Source organism: Netta rufina (assembly GCF_964035555.1).
Source record: "Netta rufina genome assembly, chromosome: 27".
NCBI classification, from domain to species: Eukaryota; Metazoa; Chordata; class Aves; order Anseriformes; family Anatidae; genus Netta; species Netta rufina.
In genome coordinates this window covers 4,045,223-4,065,621 of record NC_140151.1, presented here as the reverse complement: position 1 = coordinate 4,065,621, position 20,399 = coordinate 4,045,223, and the positions used below count along the sequence as shown (strand labels likewise).

At 53.5% G+C, this 20,399-nt stretch overlaps 1 protein-coding gene across 3 annotated transcripts; it reads left to right on the top strand.

The window, feature by feature from the left end:
* The first annotated feature begins 6,105 nt into the window (after positions 1 to 6,105).
* On the top strand, positions 6,106 to 19,256 carry SLC25A37 (solute carrier family 25 member 37). 3 transcript variants are annotated; one of them, XM_084302276.1, is made up of 5 exons: positions 6,106 to 6,334; positions 13,007 to 13,235; positions 14,482 to 14,538; positions 15,741 to 16,302; positions 17,186 to 19,256. In XM_084302276.1, the coding sequence occupies exons 1-4, from the start codon at positions 6,125 to 6,127 to the stop codon at positions 16,259 to 16,261; spliced, it is 1,017 nt and encodes a 338-aa protein (XP_084158402.1). In that variant the 5' UTR covers positions 6,106 to 6,124; the 3' UTR covers positions 16,262 to 16,302; positions 17,186 to 19,256. The 3 variants fall into 3 exon arrangements, with proteins under 3 accessions (XP_084158402.1, XP_084158401.1, XP_084158403.1); XM_084302275.1 differs by lacking the exon at positions 17,186 to 19,256 and having other exon boundaries at positions 15,741 to 16,565; XM_084302277.1 differs by lacking the exons at positions 6,106 to 6,334; positions 17,186 to 19,256 and adding an exon at positions 10,270 to 10,362 and having other exon boundaries at positions 15,741 to 16,565.
* The last annotated feature ends 1,143 nt before the right edge of the window (positions 19,257 to 20,399 follow it).

Below are 20,399 nucleotides of genomic sequence, written 5' to 3'. Positions count from 1 at the left end.
AAAAATGTGGCCAAAATGGGCTGGTGGCCCCAAAAATGCCATGGAGAGGGTTGGGAGCTTTGGATCAGGGCAAAGCATGATGCTGAAAAGTGGCTTCAGACACACGTCTGCCCCGGCCCCGGCTCGTCCCGGTGAACCCAAGCGAGCAAAACTCCCAAATCCCCGCCGGTGAGCACTGCGTGCCCAGGCAGAGGCCTGGAGGAGGTTGCATAAAGCAGGGCTGGGTTAAACGCCGCTTCTCCGGGGTGCTGGGCGATTTGGGGAGGTCAGGTTCACCCCACAAGGACCACGAAGCCCTCGTTAGTCTGAAATAATTCGCCTTCTGAACACAGGAGCAGGATGAGCCCTTGCTATAAGAATAGCTTCACTCATTGGCCTTCTAAAATCCATTTATTCTGGAAGATTAATTTATTTTTCCCCCCAGAAAAACTTGATTTTGTCCCTGCAGTTCCCCAGCTCCTGCTTCTCCGCTTCTTCTCACTCCTTCTCCCATTGCACCTTGTTGCACCCCAGATTTTTGCTTCCACAGCGTGCACCCAGAGCAGCCCCAGGCTTTAAAAGCCTCGGTCGCACCGCAAGGAGACGACCCCGAGGTCCTCTTCCTCTTCCTGTGCTCACACAAAAGCCTTTCATCTTCGCCTCCCGAGCCACTTCTGGGAGTTCTCAAAAGCGTTTTGAGTTTTGCTTCCCCTTTCTGCACAGAGCCGACGGTGCCCGAGCTGTCCCCGGGGCGAGCCCATGCACCGGGTTCTGCATTGGGGTTTTGTGGGATGGCTTTTGCATAGCAGCTTTTGTAGGGCAGATTTTGCACGCTGGGTTTTGCACACTGGGTTTTGGGTACCAGGTTCTGCACACTGGGTTCTGCACACCACATTAAGCATGCTGAATTTTACACACCAATCTTGCATGATGAGTTTTTCACATTAGATTTGCACACTGGGTTTTGCACGCCAGACTAAGCATGCTGAGTTTGGCACACCAGTTTTGCGAGCTGAGTTTTGCACACCAGGTTCTGCACGCTGGGTTTTGGATACCAGGTTTTGCACTCCAGGTTTTGCACACTGGGTTTTGCACACCAGCTTCTACCAGCAAACAACCAGGGTGGATTTGGGGCTCTGCTTCCCACCAGGCCTCCCTGCAGCCGCTTTGCCACACGCCGAGAGCAAAGCCACTCACCTCCGGTGTGTATTTCCCCATTAGCTGAAGGGCTTTAATGATTTTATCCCAGAAGCACTGAAGACAAAACCCTGCCCATCCCTGCCTCCTGCCCACGGACACGCACGTGGCTTCATGGCTACAGAAACACCTTTCACTCGGTGCAAGCAGCTCTCCAAGACACCCAAAAACGGGAGTTTTTTAATGGGGTGGAAGCATTGCAACCCTGCTCCGTGGGTGTACACCCTCGTTAGCTCTGCAGGGTGTGCACGAGCTGAGCTTGACCTAAAAGCAACTCAGGACCCTTGGGAACGGCTTCATTGCAGCCGTTGCCCGATGCTGCCGTCATCCGCAGAGACAAAGGCACAAGCAGCAGCATGTCAGCGGCGGCGAAGGCTTTTGCAAAAAAAAAAAAATTAAAAAAATCTATAAATGCCAGCGCTGCCATCAAGGCATGCAAAGAAAAAGCTGCTCCTCGTGCCGGTTTGCTGAGGGCAGAGCACGGCTTCTGCTTCTGCAGCAGGCTTTGGTCGGAGGTTGGCCTGGGCCGTACGGGATGTCCCCAAATATTGAAAGCACCAAGAGCGGCCGACATGACCGGAGATGCCAGAGCCTGCAGGCGGCACAAAATGGAGGCCCGGGAGGAATGTGCGAGCTGTTTTTGTGCATGCTAATTATTTCCAGATGCACGCTCTTTGCAGCGACGGGGAAAATATTAGCTGCTTATGAACATATTTCGCGCCCTTCGCTCGTACCTGGGGAAAACAGCACCGTGCACGCCCAGATGCACACCCAGAGCTCGTGGCGGGGGCATTTGCCATTTCAAATTGCGACCCTGGTGAGGTGTGTGCATTATCTGGCAGCAGCACGGCGCCCACCCTGCCCACACCCTCCCAAATATCAGCCCGCAGTGGCACCGGGGCCGGCAGATAGGGGGGCAGCATCTGTCCTGTCCCCACTGATCAGCCCCGAGCAGTCCTGCAGGAGCGGGGCTGAGGTGTCACCACTCCTCTTCTTGTATTTTTATGTATTTTTTTTTTTTTTTAGGTTAAAACTCCCTATTGCAGAGCTCAGCCTGGTCTCCCAAGCTGGCTGCATTTTTATTTGCCCATTTGCAGAGCTCCCATTTCATCCTTTCGGGTCTCGAGGTTGTCTACGGTGCAAAACCATGCCCACCAAAATAAAAAGGCTCCGGCGAGGCGATGCAAGGAGCTGGTGGCAGAGCATCCACACCGCTTCGGGCTCATCCCTGGAACCACAAACCCCTCGAGATCTCATTTTCCTAGCAAACACCGGGGCTGTCCCCAAAACCAGTGACCCCAGTGGGATCCTGGCAGCCTCCCGTGCCCGCTGCCACCAGTAAATCCCGAAAGCACCAGTGTGGGGCTGCGCCTTTCCCATTGTCTCCCCAGGGCTCCAAACCAGAAAGGCAAGTCGATGAAAAGCTTCTGTCCAGGAAGTAGCACAAAAAAAAGTGAGCTTAATTATACACATTCAGGATTGCCTCTCCCTGTTACCTTAATCCATTGAGCGAGGTAATGGTAAATTAGGTCAGATTAGGCGAGGGCTGAAACAAAACCCACGGGCCAAATTCCTCACATCCACACCTCCTTCACCTCCGAGGTTGCATAAATGGTTATGGGGCTGGATCTGCCCCTGCAGACTTTTCAGATTTCGGCTTTTTTGGCCCAATTCTCCCTGACTTTGCATTCACACCAATGCCCCTTGCAGGCACCAACCTCGGTGCTGGTCCATATAAACCTGTCCTACACAAACCAGCTGAATCCCGGTGAGAAGAGACGCCCCGAGCTGCCCAATGCAGGGATTTAGTGCCCAGGGTGGCTGATTTTCCCTTCCTAACCCACCCAGCAGCAGGGAATATCTCGTGCTGATGCTCGAATAAGTGGGTCAGCCCACTCCGGAGACACAACAATATTATTTGCTTATTTTTATGCCATTTGCCAATATAGAAATAAAGAGTAACCAGAGCACATTGTGCTCAAAGGTCTGAAAGAAAGGGATGACACGGAGGGTTTAGGTTTGGACCAGCACAAAACCTGGAGTTTTGACCTATTTTTTCCACCTAAGGACAAGTCTGGGGTGCAAATCCAAAGGGCTTTGTGCTGCTTAAAATCTATTTTTTGGCATTTAACCTTTCTAAGGAGGAGCAGGGGTAGGGATCGCATCGCCGCTGTGGCACCGTGTCCATGCCATGTGGGATGGGGAACTGGTAATTCCTGCATGAAAACCCAGCCTTTCACAGGGCAAGCATGCGGCATGCATGCCGCCGAAAAAATAAAAGCCATTGGGATTTCTCGGTGTTGGATTTTTGCAAATGAGATTGAAAACCTTCACCCCGAATGAGGTAGGTTTGGTCGCATCCCTTTTCTATAGGGAACGCTTTGCGCCACAGCGCTACAAGGTGCCTTTTCCTTTCCACAATTATGAGCCCAATTACCGTGTTGAACACCTGAATTAATAGCAGCATCCTGTAATGTGCTGCTGGAGGGCAGCTCACCGTGCGAGGAGCTTCCTCTGCCCACCCCGGGCACCTTTTGGGCAGCACCGAACCCTTGAGGCGCTGCTCGGCCGCTGGAGATTTGGCAAATGCAAAAAGAATACAAAACCAAACCAAAAAACCCACCAACAATCTGCCTGGATCTGGCAGATAACGCCCAATTTCAGGTTCCCAGAAGGTGCCCGCCCGTGAGCGGGACACTCCTGCCTTATCTCCATGGGTGCAGCTGGCGGGTCCTGTGCCTCCTGCCCCGATAAGCAAAACTGGGCGCTGCTGATGGGCTGTGGAGGGTCCACAGCTGTCCTGGGTAGGAGAGCAGGAAAGCAAGGAGCATTTCACTCTGGTGGCGGGTCATTTCTTCAAAAATCTGGCAGAGAATTCAATTAAAGCCATTTAAAAGCTGTCCCAGGGCGCAGAGGTTAGGGGCGAGACCTTGGACCTGCGGGTCTGAATCACCGATTAATTCGTGGTGCATTTCGCAGCGACTTGTTGGGGTAGGGATGAGCGTGCCCTGAGCAAGCCTGCGGTCAAACCCGGGCTTTTAGCAGCACAGGAGGCTTCACCCTCTCCTGATGGAATTTGGGGATGGGATCAAGCCAGCTGTGTCCAAAAGGGGGTTGCTACAAGAGGCTGAGCTGCGTCAAAGGAAGGGTTTTGTAAATCGAGTTGAGTTCATGCTGTTTGTTGATGCTTGGTGACGTGTGACTCTTCTTTGCTGTGTCAGGCTGGAAATAGTGCAAAAAACAAATATCACAGAGCATGAGTAATTCTGTCCCTCCTGCATGAGCTCTGTGCATCTCTGCCTTGGCATCTTGGCTGCACCAGGTCTGTTGGCTTCGGGTTGTACAGGCAGGGCAGCAGAACAGGAGCAGAGATTCCTCGTGGCCACGCCGCTTGAGGTTAAAATATAACCCTCTCACACGTGGAAACAGCTCCATATTTCAGTCTGATTCATCCTATTTCTTATCAGGGAGCAAGACCTACGAGTGTAGGGGAAAGGGCTCATTATGGCGAGTGACACTGCAATTTCTCCACCCTTCTCTCCCCTGCCAAAGGCATTGGAAAGAGATTCACTGTTGTTTATGGAAGAGGAAACCTCGATAAACTATGTGGAGCAATACTGGAAAGTGTTCCCTTTTGAGTTTTAGTTCAGCTGCTTCCTCGTACGAGGCCGCGTTGCGAAAGGGAAGCTCCTGTGCTTTGATTTACGGCTGTGCTTCGTCCTGCAGACCGGGGTGATGCTCAGGGAGTGCCAGCTGCTGCAATTGCAGCCGGGCACGTGGCTCCCTGGCTCCAAAATGCCACCTCCGGGCTGCTGAACACCGTGTCACACCTTCTGCCAGCACCAACTCCCAGCTCTTCCTGCTGTTTGGGGCCCGTGGTGTTCTGCCGTGCTTCTCAAGGTTCAGGCAGCAATAAATTGCTTGGCATTATCACGGCCCTTCGTGCAAATGGTTAACCTTGGTTTCAGCGGGTGCGATGCGCCCTGACGCCACCTTCCCAGCAAGGTCAAATTCCAAAGGATCCCGAAAGGAGGGATCCCTTAAAGGCCAGGCTGTTGCTGCAGCCCAGCACCACGCAGGTTTTGCCTGCACCTCAGGGCTCTGAAAACAGTCAGTTTGGGTCGGTTTGATGGAGGAAGCAGTAATTATGTGCAAGGTGGGAGATACAACGAGGGACAGTGCTCGCCGCAGACCCCACCTTCCCCAAAAACCTTTGCAGGGCAGCATGCGATGCCCTCCTACACCATCCTATGAACTTTTCTCCTTATGCTGAGCCTCAGGACCAGGCGGGGCGTGGGCACCACATCCAGCTGCTTAGTTTAGGGGACATTTGGGGCTGCAGAGCACGCAGGCGCTGCTTATTTTAGGGGACGTTTGGGGCTGCAGGGGTACTGGACATGGAGCGTGCATGTGCCAGAGACAAATTTCCATCTCATTCACATGAAAAATAACACCGTGCTGATGCCCAACTCCTGAAAAAAAAAAAAATAATAATAATAATAAAAATAATAAAAAAAACACTGATTTCCACCTCCTGCAAAAATAACGCCTGGCTGATGTCCCCTTCCGTCAAAAAATCCCCTCCCCGTGGCGTCCCGGCTGCGATTTTCCCAATTTTCCCCCTTTTTCCTCCCCATCCCAGCCCCTAATCCGAACCTGAAGCCGCCACCGGCGCGCGCGGGCGCGCCGGCGCGCCCCTCCCGCAACAGCGCGCGGCCGCCCCGCCCTCCCCCTTAATCCCTCCCCCCTTTCCCCATTCGCCGCCCTCCTCGCCCCGCGCTCCGCGTCACCCAATAGGAGTCAACCAGGCGGGGGAGGCGGCTCCCTATTGGCTGGCTCGGGGCGGGGCGAGGGCGCGGCTTTAAAGAGGGGGCGCGGGAGCGCGCGAGCCCGTGGCGCGCCGCCCCCCCCCCCCTCCAATCCCTCCCCTATCCCCGGCCCTGGGCGCATGGAGCTGGGCTGCGCCGTGGGGGGCTCCGCGGCGGCCCCCCCGGGGCCGGGCCCGGGCCCCCCGCCCGTAGCCGCTGCCGTGGGTCCGATGGAGGGGGAGGATTACGAGAGCCTGCCCAGCGGAGCCTCCCTCGGCACCCACATGTTGGCCGGGGCGGTGGCGGGCATCATGGAGCACAGCGTCATGTACCCGGTGGACTCGGTGAAGGTGGGTGGGGTTGGGGGGGAAAATTGGGGTGGGGGGGGTGTATGGGGTTTGTTTGGGGTTGTAAGGGGGCGTACGGGGAGTGTTTGGGGGGTGTATGGGGTTGTAAGGGGAGGTATGGGGTTGTAAAGGGGCGTATGGGGAGTGTATAGGGGGTGTATGGGGTTGTAAGGGGAGGTATGGGGTTGTAAAGGGGCATATGGGGAGTGTATAGGGGGTGTATGGGGTTGTAAGGGGGTATATGGGGGGTGTATGGGGTTGTAAGGGGAGGTATGGGGTTGTAAAGGAATGTATGGGGGGGTATGGGGCTGTATTGGGGGGCTATGGGGTTGTAAGGGTGTGTATGGAGGGGTTATGGGGCTGTGTTAGGGGCTATGGGGTTGTAAGGGTGTGTATGGAGGGGTTATGGGGCTGTATCGGGGGGCTATGGGGTTGTAAGGGTGTGTATGGGGGGCTATGTGGCTGTGTTAGGGGGTATGGGGTTGTAAGGGGATGTTTGGGGGGGCATGGGGCTGTATTGGGGGTTATGGGGTTGTAAGGGGTTATATGGGGGTTGTAAAGTGGTGTATTGGACGGTGTATGGGGTTGTAAGGGTTTGTATTAGAGGGCATGGGGGTGTATGGGGGTTTAAGGGGTTGCTTCGAGGGATTTTAAAGGGCAGCGTGTGCATGGGGTTGCACAGGGTGTGGGAGTGCAAGGGGTTGTATGGGGGGTGCACGGGGTATAGGGGTACGAGGGGCTGCGTGGATAGAATATAAAGGGGGTGTTTTTGGGGTATGGGGGTGCAAGGGGTTGGTAAAGAGGGGTCACGGGGTATGGGGTACAAGGGGTTGCATGGGTGAAGTGTAAGGGGGGGCTGCTTGGGGTGTAGGTGTGCAAGGGGGGTACAAGGGGGCATGTATAGGGTATGGGGGTGCAACAGGGTGCGCACAGGGTATGGGGTAGCAAGGAGGGGGGAAGCATGGGTTGCAAATGGGGAAAGTTCATTTGTTGGGGGGGGGGGGGGGGCAGGGTTGTGCCAGGCTGTGGGGAGGGGAACTGTGTAAGAGGCTTTTAGGGTGAGCGAGGGGCAAAGGTGTGTGTGGGGCCGCAGGCAAAGTCCTCCTGCTTGCCCCCGGGGTGGCCCTGGAGCTCTGCTCCCCAGCTTTTTCCTCCCGTGCCTTCCCAATTTGGGGTTAATCCCAGCCAGGAGGGGGAATCCCGGTGGCACGGAGTCCCAGTGGCAGCCCCAGGTGTGCTGGCCTTGTTGATCCTATAGAATTTGGGGGATTTATTGGGGTCTCCCCCTTGCAAAGGGTTTCAGGGAGGGGCAGAAGCTGCTGTTGGGTGGCAGAGAGCAGCCGAATTTCCCTTTTTTTGCCACACATCCCCATCCTGTTGCGGCAGGGGGTGTGAATCCTGTAGGGTTTGTGGGGTTGGAATATAGGACCGAGGGACAGTGACAGCCTGCACGAGCCCTGGGATGGGGCAGCCCCGCTGCTGCCCCCCCAGCACCTTCCAGATCCCAAAAGGGCACCTGTGGCAGGAGCTGCGCTTTCCTCATACGCGTGGCTGTCCCACTTGGTAGCAAAACCCCTTTTTTTTGGGGTTTTCCCCCAAAGCTGGCTCCTCGCAGTGACGCTGCCCAGCTGGGCGTCACGCCGTGCTCGGGAGGTCATTTCCTCTGCGGGGAAAGGGAGGGGGAAGAAAAAACGAAAGCGGTGCCCGGCTCCTGGGAGCTGGAGGTGTCCTATAGGGAAGCTGCCACCTGCAGTGAATTCCCATACAGCGAGCTGCCCCGTGGAGCTTAACGAACCGGGTGCTAATTAAGCTGTAAGCAGCAGCTCTCCCTCACTCCAGCACGGGAAATATTCCTCCAGCATCCTCCAGAAGGGAATCAAGCTCTCCTGCTCCTGGTGGTTATTAGGGTCGGTGAGCAGAGCAATGGGGCAGCTTCTCCCCGGGGGCGTCCCGGCCACCCCCGTGCTCCTTGGAGGAAATATTTTGGTCCCTGCAGGCCGTTTCCTCTCAAAGAGAAAGCGAAAACGCTGCGATTTGGGGAATTGCTTGTTTTGGCTGCTTGCACAATTCCCCAGCTCGAGGTCGGGGCCGTGACGCCGCTGTCCTATTAGGGGCGGCAGCGGTTTGCCCCGTGTGATTTTTCTGCTCCGTGGGCATGTGGGATGCTTTGGGATCCCGTTCTCAGGGCTGCTGGTGGTGGCAGAGCTCCTGCAGCCCCCCTGGGACCCTCCTCGTCCTCGGGGTGCGGGGGGACACGGGCTGTATGGTGGCTTTGTAGGGGCGAGAGGCCTTGTCCTGCTGGGGATAGGGCAGCCAGGGACGTTTGTCCGTCTGTAGGGACGGACGGACAGCTTGTGGGGAGGGATGTTACGAGGGTTAATCCGCCCTGGGCTGCCCGGCTCGTTTTGGGCCTTGCAACACCGGTCCTGAAAAGCCACAAATCTGAGGGCAAGGCAGAGCTGTGATCCCGAGTTTTGGGGTCAGGACGCTCGCCTCGGTTTTGGGTTTGGTGGTGGGAGAGGCTCTGCACCCACACCGTGTGGCCACAGGAGCAGTTGTGCCTGTTTAGGGGACAGCGTGGGTGCTGCAAGCCTTTTGGGGTCACCCTGTCAGCCTGGGCAGCCTCTCCTGGGGGTCCCCAACCAGGCACCCCGCTGCAAAACAGCCTCACAAACCCCAAAAATGGGTTTTGGGGGCGCTCCTTGAGCACTCAGCTGTGTAACAAGTCTCCATGATGTGGGAATCAGGTTGTAGGGTGACTGTAAGGCCACGTGCATGGAGCTGGATGCCCCAAGCTCTGGGTGCATTGCTTGGCTTGTGGGGGAAATTTGGGGTGGTTGTGGGGGAAATTGGGGGCTGGTGGCTTCGTGCACCAGGCTGGAGGCATCATCCTCCTGCACGCCTGGGTCCAGCATTTATTCCTGGAAAAACGGCATTTCCTCCCGGTCAGTGAGGGGGGGGAAAAAAAAAATGGTGGTTTTTGGTAAAAATCTGGTGGTTTTGGTGTGTTGTGGGGAGTCTGGGGTATGTGTGTGCCCCACACGGATGCGCTGGGGGAGCAGCCAGGGAAGGAACGAGGTGCCTGAGCTAATTTGTGCAGCTGCCCGTCAAATCAGCGATGCTTGGCAGGAAAATGAGAAGCTGGAGAAGCGTTGGTGAAACACTTTTGGGTAGAAAACTGGCCGGGACCACGGCTTGTGTCAGCTGCTGGCCTTGGGAAGCTTCTGGGAAGGCATCTGAAAACTTCACGTATTGCTCAATGCCGTGCAAGGAGGGTGGCAGCACGTCGAAGGCAGCTGTGCAGCCTCTGCTGGCGAAGCTTGGGTGCTTTTGGGGTTGAAACGAGGAATGGGATCCAGCATGGAGCTTTCCTCCTTTGGGATTTCGTGCTTCGTGCCCCAGGTGAGGAGCTGAGCTGCCCGAGGAGCAGGGGATGGGAGTTGTTGGGGATGGGAGCACGGAGGGTGATGCCCGCTGGGTTTTCTGTAGGATTTTGGGAGCTGCATTTGGGAATGACATTCTCGGGGTGCTCCCTGAACCCGAAGCTGTCCCTTTTTGCTTTTATTTCGTGCGCCTGGGCTCCAACCAGGACTGCCCGGAGACGCTGGCGGCGGCGCTCTCCTGCCTTACGCAACGAGGATTTAACCCGAGGAGGTGGAGGAGAGTTTCTGGCTGGCGAACAACAGGGGCGGGAGCTCCTGGAGGAGCTTGCGGGCTTCAGATAAGTGGCAGAAAACCCGCGGAGCAAAAAATCATCCGCTGGCAGCCTCGGAAGGTGCAGCACCCAGCACCCTGTTTGCTCCGGTCACGATAAGCTTATCCCAGCTGGGGCAGAGCCCAGCCTGTTCCCAGCTCTTGGTGCTGCAGGATCTGTGTGTGTCGTGCTTTTTTTTGCTTGCTCCTGGGGCTTTTTGGCCCGTTTGTGTCCCGTGGAAGGTGTCAGGCTGCGGGTTTGGCTGCGGGGTTGGTGATGCAATGGGCGGCGTGGGTCGGGCGCGGCTACTGCTGGCTTCAGGAGCCCTCCAAAACGGGTCAGATAATGCAAGAAGCGGGGAAAAAAATGAGTATTTACATGTTCCTGGGTGAAAGCAGCTGGATTTCCAGCAGGAGGGTGCTCAGGACCACGTGCCAGGAGGGTGCTTTGCTGCTCCGTGCAGTGCTTTTCCCCTGTTTTTCCCCCGTAACCCCAGCAGAGGAGGGGATGCTGCCACGTGCTTCGGTTTCCCCCGGCTCTGGCGGCTCCCTGGCAAGAAGCCGGGCTGAGATGGAGATGGTTTGTGGAGTCCGAGAGTGAAGCAACGCCTTCAAGTCGAAACCAGCAGCGCGCGGCCCCCGGCTGGATGCGGCCGGTGGGTGCTGCTGAGTCACGCTGACAGCAGGGCACGGCCCAATCCGCCCGAAATCCGCCCCAATTTCTGCACCCTTAGGGCTGGGAGGGTGCCAAAACCCAAGGAGCGGAGGGTCTCAGACCCTTGTGCATGCCAAGCAACAGCTGAGAGCTGTAAAACTTCTTTTTTTAAGCGTTTTTCAGGGTATTTTGGTGCTGTTGCTGCATTTCAAGGCAGGCTGCTCTCTGCTTTTTGGGGTTATTTCCAGTGCTGTGGAGCAGGAAGCTTTGCTTTGTTGCTCCCCCCACGCCGAGGGAAGGTGGCCTTGGAGCTTTCCCCAAACACGGAGCTTGTTTTTGCTGCGGGCACCCACGGGGTGCACAGCGTGGGGTCCAACTGGGACCGTGCTGTGGGGCTGCAGCAGCGCTGGGCAATGCACGGGGCAGGGAAAAAGGCAGCAGACAGGGGGATGCAAATCCTGTAGGGTGAAGCCTTGTAATGATGACTGAGCAAAGCTTCAAGTCTGAAATTCAGCCAGCTGCTCAGCTGTGTCACTTAGCAAATGTAGTTGCTGTTTTATTTATTTTTTTATTTTTTTTAGGATATTTGCTACAAGTGCAGTGATTTATTTGGATTAGCCCCGCTTATTTCTCTGCTCCTTAGTAGCTTGAATTAGGGCACTGGTTAAAGTCTGGAATTCAGCCCCGATCTCTTCCTTGGTCTCAGACCAGTGCCCGTGGAGGTTTTTGGTCACCGGCGTGCGCTGAGGAATCCAAGGTCCAAACCTGCCCCACTCGCATTGGTTTAATCTCCTCTGGAAGCCCAGCTGCGGTGTTGCCCCCTGGTTAATTGCTGAAGGGCTTTGATAAGCTCCAAGGGCCACATCCTGCTGCAGGAGCGTGCAGGAGGCACGGGAGAGCCCTGCTTTTTCTGGTGCTGAGCTGCTGCCAAGGAGCGGGCAGCAAAATCTTCTTGTGCTTTGCCTGCAAGGGCGGCACCGGGCTGGGGGGCACCGCTGCTGCTGGAAAGAAGCAAAATAAATGTGTTTTTTTAATTCTGGATGACGAGAGGATTGCATTCACTGCTGCAGCTTTCAATATTGATCGGGGAAGGGCTGCTCTTGTGTTAACCCCGTGATTAAAGCAAGCCAGTTTTGTATTTCTGGCCTCAAACTTGGACCCCAAGGTGCTGCACTGCCAAACTGGTGGCTTCAGTGTAGTCTGTCTCCTGTAGAGCTGAAGCATGCTGAGTTGTAGGGAATTAAAACTAATTTCAGGTGCCCATCAAGAAGTTGCTGATGCTGGGGCTGTAATTACAGCAAAGCCTTGACCTGCAGTGTGGAGCGGGCACGGATCCGTGGCTGCCCCCTTATCTCCTCCTCTTATCAGCCGTGCTCATGCACTGGGCTGACCTTAGCAGGGTGCCTGGTGGCAGCACACCCTGGCATGTTATTAGGAAGCTGAGATCTGACCTCAGAAGGCGTCCTATAAATCCTGAGCAGCCTTAGGATTGTGTCTGCGAAACCTCTCCCCTACCACAGCGTTCATGATGGGCGCTCAGTGCTGTGAGCATTTCTGGTAGAGGGATGCCACCAGCCTCCAGAAGCTTGAAGCAAACTCAAGCAAGTAATTTTTTTATTACAATTAAGTGATGGGAATGAGTTTTAAAGTATATTTTTGCATGCCCTGAGCTTGGCTGTCTTCAAAACTTGGTGCAAAGCTCCCAGCCCAGGGTGCAGGGGACCCTAAAATGTGTTGATGATGTGCCCTAGGATGGCTCCGGGCTCTCTGTGGCAGGCTCCTGGGGGCAAATAATCCCCAAGGGTCTTCTTGGCACCCAAATTTTTTAGCTTGCCCTTCTAGGAAACTCGTTTCCCAGTCGGCTGGGCTCACCCTGCTCGCTGGGTATCGAAAGCAGAGCGACTGCAGGAGGAACAAGCTGGGGCAGAGCCGGGAGTGTTGCAAGCAGGAGGCAATTAGAGCCCTAACTGCCTTTCTTCACCTCGGCTTTTGAACAATTGCCCTTAATTCCCTGGGCATAAACAGGAGCAGAGGTTACGCTTCCCTCCACGAGCAGGCTCCTTCTGGTGTTGCAATGGGATCGTGGGCTTCTTGGGGCTGATTTAGCAGGAGAAATGTGAATAAGTGGTGCTTGGGCATGGGTGCACTGGGTTTTTTTGGGGGGTTCTGAAGCTTTGGTGGGCCTTGGGCTCCAGCTTAATAATTTATTAATTATTTACCCAACTAATGGTGCTGGATCTTGGGTCTTGAGCTTCAATCTGTGGTTTGGGGGTGCTGCATTGAGGGCAGGTAGCTGAAGCCTCTCCCCTGGCTGTGCTCTGTTGCAGACGAGGATGCAGAGCCTGCAGCCGGACCCCAAAGCCCAGTACAGGAGCGTGTACGAAGCCCTGAAGAAGATTGTCCTGACCGAAGGCTTCTGGAGGCCTTTACGTGGCATCAACGTCACCATGCTGGGGGCTGGCCCTGCCCACGCCATGTACTTCGCCTGCTACGAAAAAATTAAGAAGAGTCTCAGCGACACCATCCAGCATGGAGGAAACAGCCACTTGGCCAATGGTATTTGACTTTATTTTTCATTTTTTTTGCACAAAAGCAGCTTGCAGTGAGCAGCTTTTCCCTTCGTTGCCTTGCACATGGAGCTGCCAGCCCTCACTGCTCTGTTCCTGAGAGCGCCCTGCTCTCGTGCCAGCCCCATGGGTCCCCAGCAGGAGGGTGCAGGATGTAACCCCAGGCTCGCACACGATTTTGGGAGCCCTGGGAAGACAGGGGGAAGGAAACCAGGTATGTGAGCGTGGCACCAGCCCTCCAGCCAAGTTATTTGTGCTCCTTTGTGCACGTTTCCACACAGAATCTTTAATCCCCAAACTTTCAAGCCTCTGTTTGTTGGACAAGGGGTGTTCCCAGGCAGTGCCTGGCTTTTCCTGGCTTTTTTTTTTTTTTTTTGGAGCTGCCATCCAAGACTCGGGAGCTCTGAAGCCCTGGTGGTTCCTTGCAGCTCCAGTGTGGCTAAGCACGCTGCATCCCCGGTCCTCACGTGCTTTGCCATGGACTTTTCTTCTGCCAGGAAGGTTTATAAATAAATAATAATAAATAAATTCAGGTCAAGGTGTCAAGCTGTAACAGCAGGCACCCTGTAACGGGGCAGCTGGGCTTGCAGGAGGTTGTGCAGGGGACTTTATGGGGCATGGCACGCACTAGATTTGACTCAACCAACTCAGGTAAGGGCATGATGTCCTTCTGGCTTGCTGCTTTCTGCTCGTATTGTGCTTTTTCTGTCTGCCTTTCAAGTAGCTACAGGCTTTCGGGACCAGCTGGGAAGCAAAAGCACTGTGAAAAATGACCGAAAGTCGTTTGGGCAACAGAATCTGCGATGGAAACTTACATCAAAGGGGCAGGTGTGGCTCCAGGCCTCTCCTCGAGCCAAGTGCAGAGTCATTAATGGATGGACGGAGGCTTGCAGAATCCGTGCAATTAGCGTTTAAAGCCCAGACTGCGTAAACGGATGAAAAATGCCTAATTATAGATGCACTGAGACAGTTCTAAGTGTTGCTCACTTCTCGGTCTAGTGCAAGCTGAGTTAAGCTGGTGGCGTCTTGCGTAGGCAAAGCCGTGTGAATTGTTGGAGGGAGCAGCAAACGGGGTGCTGCCGGGGCTGGTTTGCAGATCCTGCCCTCTGTCGAGCCGCACTGGCTGGGTTTTTCCATACTGGAAACCAGTTGTGTTACTGGGTGCTCCCATGGGCTTGCTGCTGAGCTCTGCAGGCCTCCAGATCTCCTCTGAAGGACGCTTTTGTGTCTTGCAGGTATAGCTGGGAGCGTGGCCACCTTGCTGCACGATGCAGTGATGAATCCAGCTGAAGGTAAGGCCCTTGCTGTGCTCTGTTAGCCCAGCACAGTGCTGGGGATGCTCCGTGCCAGCTCAGCACCGTGAGCCCTTTGCATTGGTGACGCTGCTCCCTTCCTGAATGAGATCAGAAGGGCCAGCACTAAGGGAGAAATCCTTTCTGGCTCTTTTCCCTCATTTTCTGGGGCCTTGTGCAGTGTCTGCATGGCATTTCGTGGCTCTACAAGAAAACTGGTGTCACCTTTATGGTGTCACCCTTGTGCCTGCTCCAGCTCGGTCTGAGAGCAGAGGCGGTCGGTGCCAGCAGCAGCTTGAGTCACGATGCCCTCACGGCTCTGCCAGTAAATCTTTGCTGAAGTGGTTGTGGTTTTTCTGAAGCTCTGGACTACCAAAACAAAGCAGAGCTCGGTCAGGTTGTCAGACAGGTAGAGCAGCCGGTAGGGCCGGTGCGTGGCCTTTCTGGTGGGAGAAGTCTGGTGCAGGAGGGTTAACAGTAAAATGCACCTAAAATGGAGACAGCGAGCTGGATTGCTGTCTGGTGTTAACCTCTTCAGCTTCTGAGCTGGACCAAAAGCAATTTTTTTTAGGAAAAAAAACCTGTCTTTAATATTAAAAATCCCTTTATTCAGGATAAATAACCTGGTGCTTCAGCTGAGGTTGTTCCAGCTGAGCATGTTGGGCATGGTGAGGTCCCTGCCACTCCAGGGTGACATCCAGTCATTAAACCACCTTGGTGGTTTGGTGTGCCTGATGGTTCCATGCACAAGCTCTGCATCCCCTCAGCTGCACCTGGGGGTCCTCATGCATCTGTCCTAATCCCATTCTAGCTTGATTTAATGATGCTTGAAGGGTGCCTTGACCCATGGAACTGGAGAGGTGTCAATCCAGGGCTGAGCTGACTGTGTCCCCTGTTGAGTTTCCTTAGGGATATCAGGGGAAAGGAGGGGGGGGATTTATGGATCCTTTTGATAAAACTTTGATAAAAGTGTGGCATTTTGCTGCAGAAATGCCAATTCTGTGTCACAACCCTTCAAACTTAGAAGTCAAACTTGGAAGGGGAGGCTGGGTCTGCGTGGCTGGGGCTCGGAGCAGGGCCTAGGCCGGGTGCCGCAATATCCAAGCAGCGCATTCCTCGGCTAATAAACCTTCATCTCCTTCCCTCCATCCTGCCTGGTGCTGCCTGCCATGCCTCCCCTTGTGGTGGTCGTCCCGGAGCAGTGGTGAAGCAGCGGATGCAGATGTTCAACTCCCCCTACAAGTCCGTCCTGCAGTGTGTGAGGACAGTGCGGCGCACCGAGGGCTTGGGCGCCTTCTACCGCAGCTACACCACGCAGCTCACCATGAACGTCCCCTTCCAGGCCATTCACTTCATCACCTACGAGTTCATGCAGGAGCAGGTGAACCCCCGCAGGGAGTACAACCCCTTGTCCCACGTCTTCGCTGGCGGCGTCGCGGGGGCCGTGGCCGCCGCCGCCACCACCCCTCTGGACGTCTGCAAGACTTTGCTCAACACTCAAGAGAACACGGCCCTGAGCTCGCTGAACATCAGCGGGCACCTCTCGGGCATGGTGAACGCCTTCAGGACTGTCTACAAGCTGGGGGGCATCGCGGGGTATTTCCGAGGGGTGCAGGCGCGTGTCATCTACCAGATCCCTTCGACGGCCATCGCCTGGTCGGTGTATGAGTTCTTCAAGTACTTCCTCACCAAGCACAAGCTGGAGAAAAGGACATCCTTTTGAAGGAAGGACACGGAGTGGATTCAAGGCTCGGTGTCCCTTCTGTGCGTGCGGGCCACCGGCGCCGGGTCCCTGCTAAAAACAGGCTGGGGTCCTGGTGGGGGCACAGCTGATGTCTGCTTTCCCCCTCCCTGGGGGGAAGGAGGGCTCAAAATGCTCCTAAGCCACCCGTTCCCCTCGTCGCTTAAAGGATGAAATAGTTTATAAAGACTTATAATAATATATATATTTAATAACTTTATTTTGGAGAAGCAAAATCGTTAACTGGTATTTTTTTTCCCTGGATAAGTTTGAAGATGTAGTTTACTCCTCACCAGAAGGCCTAGGTTATGAAACCTAGGCTTTTTTTTTTTTTTTTTTTTTTTTTTTACGGTGAAGAAGCAAAATATCCTCTGGTAGAACTTTTTATATAAATATAAAATAGATGGATAATGTTTATCCTTTATTTTTCTATGTAGGCGTTTGGTTTGTTTTTTTAAATATTATTACAGCTAGATGCTGAGCTGTTTAAAAAGGGCTAAATTCTTCCATCGTGTGCGAGGAAGACACAAAAGCATTTATTTTTATAGCCAGATTGGCTTTAATTACACAGCATTTAGCCCCCAAACAGTGGCCTGGATTCTCCTGTGGGTGTCGAGGGACTTGGTAACCCCTTGGGACTTGCTGGGGCCCTTGGGGAGAAGGAATGGGGACACCACTTTGGGAAACAGTAGGATGCCAGCAGGGGCACCCCAAAATGCCTGGTCACTTTGCAGAGGAGGGGATATATATATATTTTTTACAAGGAGACTCTTAAAAATGTCAATTTTAAAAGAATAGTATTTTTTTTCAAACACTTTTTTTTTTAAAGGTACATTTTTATGGTGTGTGATAGCTGGAACAGGCTTTGTCCTCCCTTTAATTTATTTGTACTTCTTTTTCACTAAGGCCCCGATCCTGCTTCCAGGAGCACCCGGGCGCATCCTGAGAGCTTCTGGGCTTGGAGCAGGGTGCGTGGAGCTGCTGGGCGCATCCTGGCAGCACCAAACCAGCAGCCAGCACCGAAAACCTTGGGAAAGTCCAAATTGCAGACCTGGAGCTGCCTTTGGGTCTGTGTTTGACAATAAATTGCTGCTCATCTCTGTTCGAGGAGGGGTAAAAACCACAACCTGGAGAGGTTCCTTGTGCCGTGGGTTTGGCTTCGCTGCTGCAAAAGCTGAGATCTGTGGTGTTCAGCAATGTTGTGCCTGCTCTGAAGGGTGTCAGCCTTACTGCTCCTGCTGGGAACAGCTCTTCCCGATGCATCCTTTGTGTTTGCCTTTGTAGAAATGCAGATTTTTGGAGCGTAGCCTTTGTGCTGGGGACTGGAGAGCCCCAAAATGCCCTTCCCAGGTTCGAGGGGGCCGGGTTTGCCCCACAGATGGCACCAGGTAGTTGTGCAAACTTGGTGAGGTATCTCGGGGAGTGGGTTTTGGGTGCCTGAACCACTTATGTGGGTGATCAGTAACCAATGACAAAACTGAGGGATTATTTTAGGGGTTGGAGGACACCAATGGGCAAATCTCGCACCCAGGTATTTCAGGCTGGTCCCATCCCACTGCTGTGCTGGTGGCAGCTTCTGCTGTGCCCCAGATGAGGCTTCAGCTCGTTTTTTGGCATGAGGAAGGGCTGCAGCATGGCTGGCACACATCACTGGGGTTGTCCCATGAGCCAGGCACGCTGTATGGGATGACACTAAGCAGAGCTCAAAGCCTCTCGCTCCGTTATTTGGAGAAGCCGAATCGCAGAGCACCTCCGCGGGCGGTGCTGCTTGTGCCTTGTGTAAATTAACCTCGTGCCAATGACACGATGAGGCTCTCCATGCCTTTTTGTCACTGAAACCGAACGAATCACTGTGTCCAACGCACCCTTTGTCTTAAAAGTGCAAAACGTTTACCCTCGAGGCCGCTGGAAGAAGCCCTCAGCCCCTGCAGCCTGCCAGGGTCCTCGAGGCTGGGGATCCTCGAGCTCGCTGCTGGGCTTGGGCATCTTTTTTTTTTTTTTTTTTTTTTTTTTTCCTTTCTCTTTAGAAACTAGAGTCACTAAGAGGAACCAGACATGCACAAAAAAATTCCATCGGAGATGGGCGTGAACACTTAGATGAAAATTTTGGGTCACTTTAATGCTGAGAGGCGAAGTGTAGCGTAACGGGGAGGGCAGCAGCTTTTTGGTGCAGCTTCCCTAGGAGTCAAACTCAGCTGTGCATCATCCTCTTCCTCTGCTCACTGGGATGTCATAATCCTGATTTTTTTTTTTTTTTTTTTTGGTGGCTGCTCCTGGAAACCCTGGTGTCCCCTGGGGGGCTTGGTGGGCAGGGTCAGCCCTGGCTGTGCAGCCGAGCGTCCTGCTCAGAGGGGGGTGTTGCTTCCCATTTCAGCTGTTTTCCAGGAAAATGAGTGTCTGGTTCCTTCTGGAGCATGGAGCACATAAGGCATCGAGCACAAGCAACCAGGTTTTCTTGGGAACTTGCTCTCCCTTGAGCTGAGAGTGGGTGAGGAGCACTTCTATGTTTATTGAGCTCTTTATTGATTACCCTGGGTACTCAATAAAACCCGGCTTCCCATTCTTCAGCTGGAAATGAGAACGAGCATGCCCCGTTGGTCTAAAAACTGCAGAAATCCGTTCAATAAATGTTCGTTTCCTGCTGTGCTCGATGCTGGATCCCCAGCTCAAAGCCCCTTCACCAAAGCCGTTGCTCCTCCTCTCTTCCTGTGTTCAGTTTGGAAGTTTTGCTGCGAGTCTGAAGTTATTTTAACCTGGTATGTGAAACATGTACTGCTGCTTTGTCTGCAACGAACGCACATGTATTTAAGGGGGAGGATGAGTAACTTTGTCCGCAGTTCTTTATTATTATTTTTTTTGCCTGCTTTGGAGTTCAGTGTGTTCTCTTAAATTTATATTTAACGATGCAGGAGTTCAGTTGTGAAATGCTGCTACAGTTGTATCACTGGAGCTCAAGGAAATAAAAAGAAAATCTGATTTTTTTGGCCTTTTGGGCTCAATGCGTGTGGCTGTTTTTGGCTGTGGGTGCTGGGGCTGGGTCACAGGGCTGAGCAGGAGCCCTGCAGCTGGTGCCTGGAGGGTTGGTGCCTTCTAGTGGTGTCCAAGGGAGTAAAGCTCAAGGAAGAAAACCCTCCTGGGAAGGGTTTTAGAGCCATATAACAGGCTGGTGATCCTCTAGGAGTGCTGCAGAGCATTTGGGAATGTCCTCCTGCTTGCAGAGCAAACCATTAAAATTTGGGGTTTTCTTCCCACCTGCAAGAAAATGGATGGGGAGGAGCTGTTTGTATGCTGTGGGGTCAAAGAAACATCCATGTCAGGGCTAAATGCATGATTTAAAAGCCTCCATGGGATTTGGGCTCCCTGCTGCACCCCCCCAGCATGCAAAATGCTTTAAAAGCATGCAAAATGCTTTAAAACCATGTTTCAGCTTACTGAGCCTTCCCCATCTCTGATCTCAGGGTAAGAGCTGAAAGCTCCCTGGTGTAAATCTCCAGCCTTAAAAACTGGAGCTGTAGCTGGAAAACTAGTTTTGGGTGCAGCCTTGCACAATTTCGATGAGGGAATGGAGCAGAAATCAGTTTCCTTTCAGTTTCGTTTCAGAAATGCCAGGTTTCAGGTACACACCTTGCAATGACGGGAAGTGATTTCAATGAGATCCCAATGCTGGGATCAGGAGATGGGTCTGAAACCTTAAAGATTAACTCTTGTCATGCCTACATCTCTCCAAAAGACACTGCTTGTCCCTTATGTGCTGCTGTAAAAAAAAAAAAAAAAAAAAAAAGTCTGATGTCCTCAGGGGGTGCTGGAATAAAAAAGGGGTTCCTGGATGTGCTAGGATGTGCTGGTTCCTGCTTAGCTGGGGGACAGATCCACCCCAAAAAGCTTCGTGTTTCTCTGCACTTTCTCTTTTCCTTGTTTTCTTTCTTTCTTTTTTTTTTTTTTTTTTTTTTTTAACCTTCAGTGCCAATAAGATGCCATCGGTGTGCTGGGGTGGAGGCTTGGCTGATGTGCTGATGAGACAAGATCAAGAGATAAAGCGCTGTTTATGCCCAGCAAAATGTTTTTGGGCTGGTTGATGTTTCTATTTGCGTTGTGGGGTAAATATTTAATTCCCCTGGAG

What these genes read in the sequence shown, in the direction of transcription:
- SLC25A37 (XM_084302276.1), top strand. Translation starts at nt 6,125, where the DNA reads ATGGAGCTGGGCTGCGCCGTGGGGGGCTCCGCGGCGGCCCCCCCGGGG. An exon ending in AAACAGCCACTTGGCCAATG is followed by an intron (nt 13,236 to 14,481) that starts GTATTTGACTTT and finishes TGTGTCTTGCAG; the next exon opens with GTATAGCTGGGAGCGTGGCC. An exon ending in AGTGATGAATCCAGCTGAAG is followed by an intron (nt 14,539 to 15,740) that starts GTAAGGCCCTTG and finishes GTCCCGGAGCAG; the next exon opens with TGGTGAAGCAGCGGATGCAG.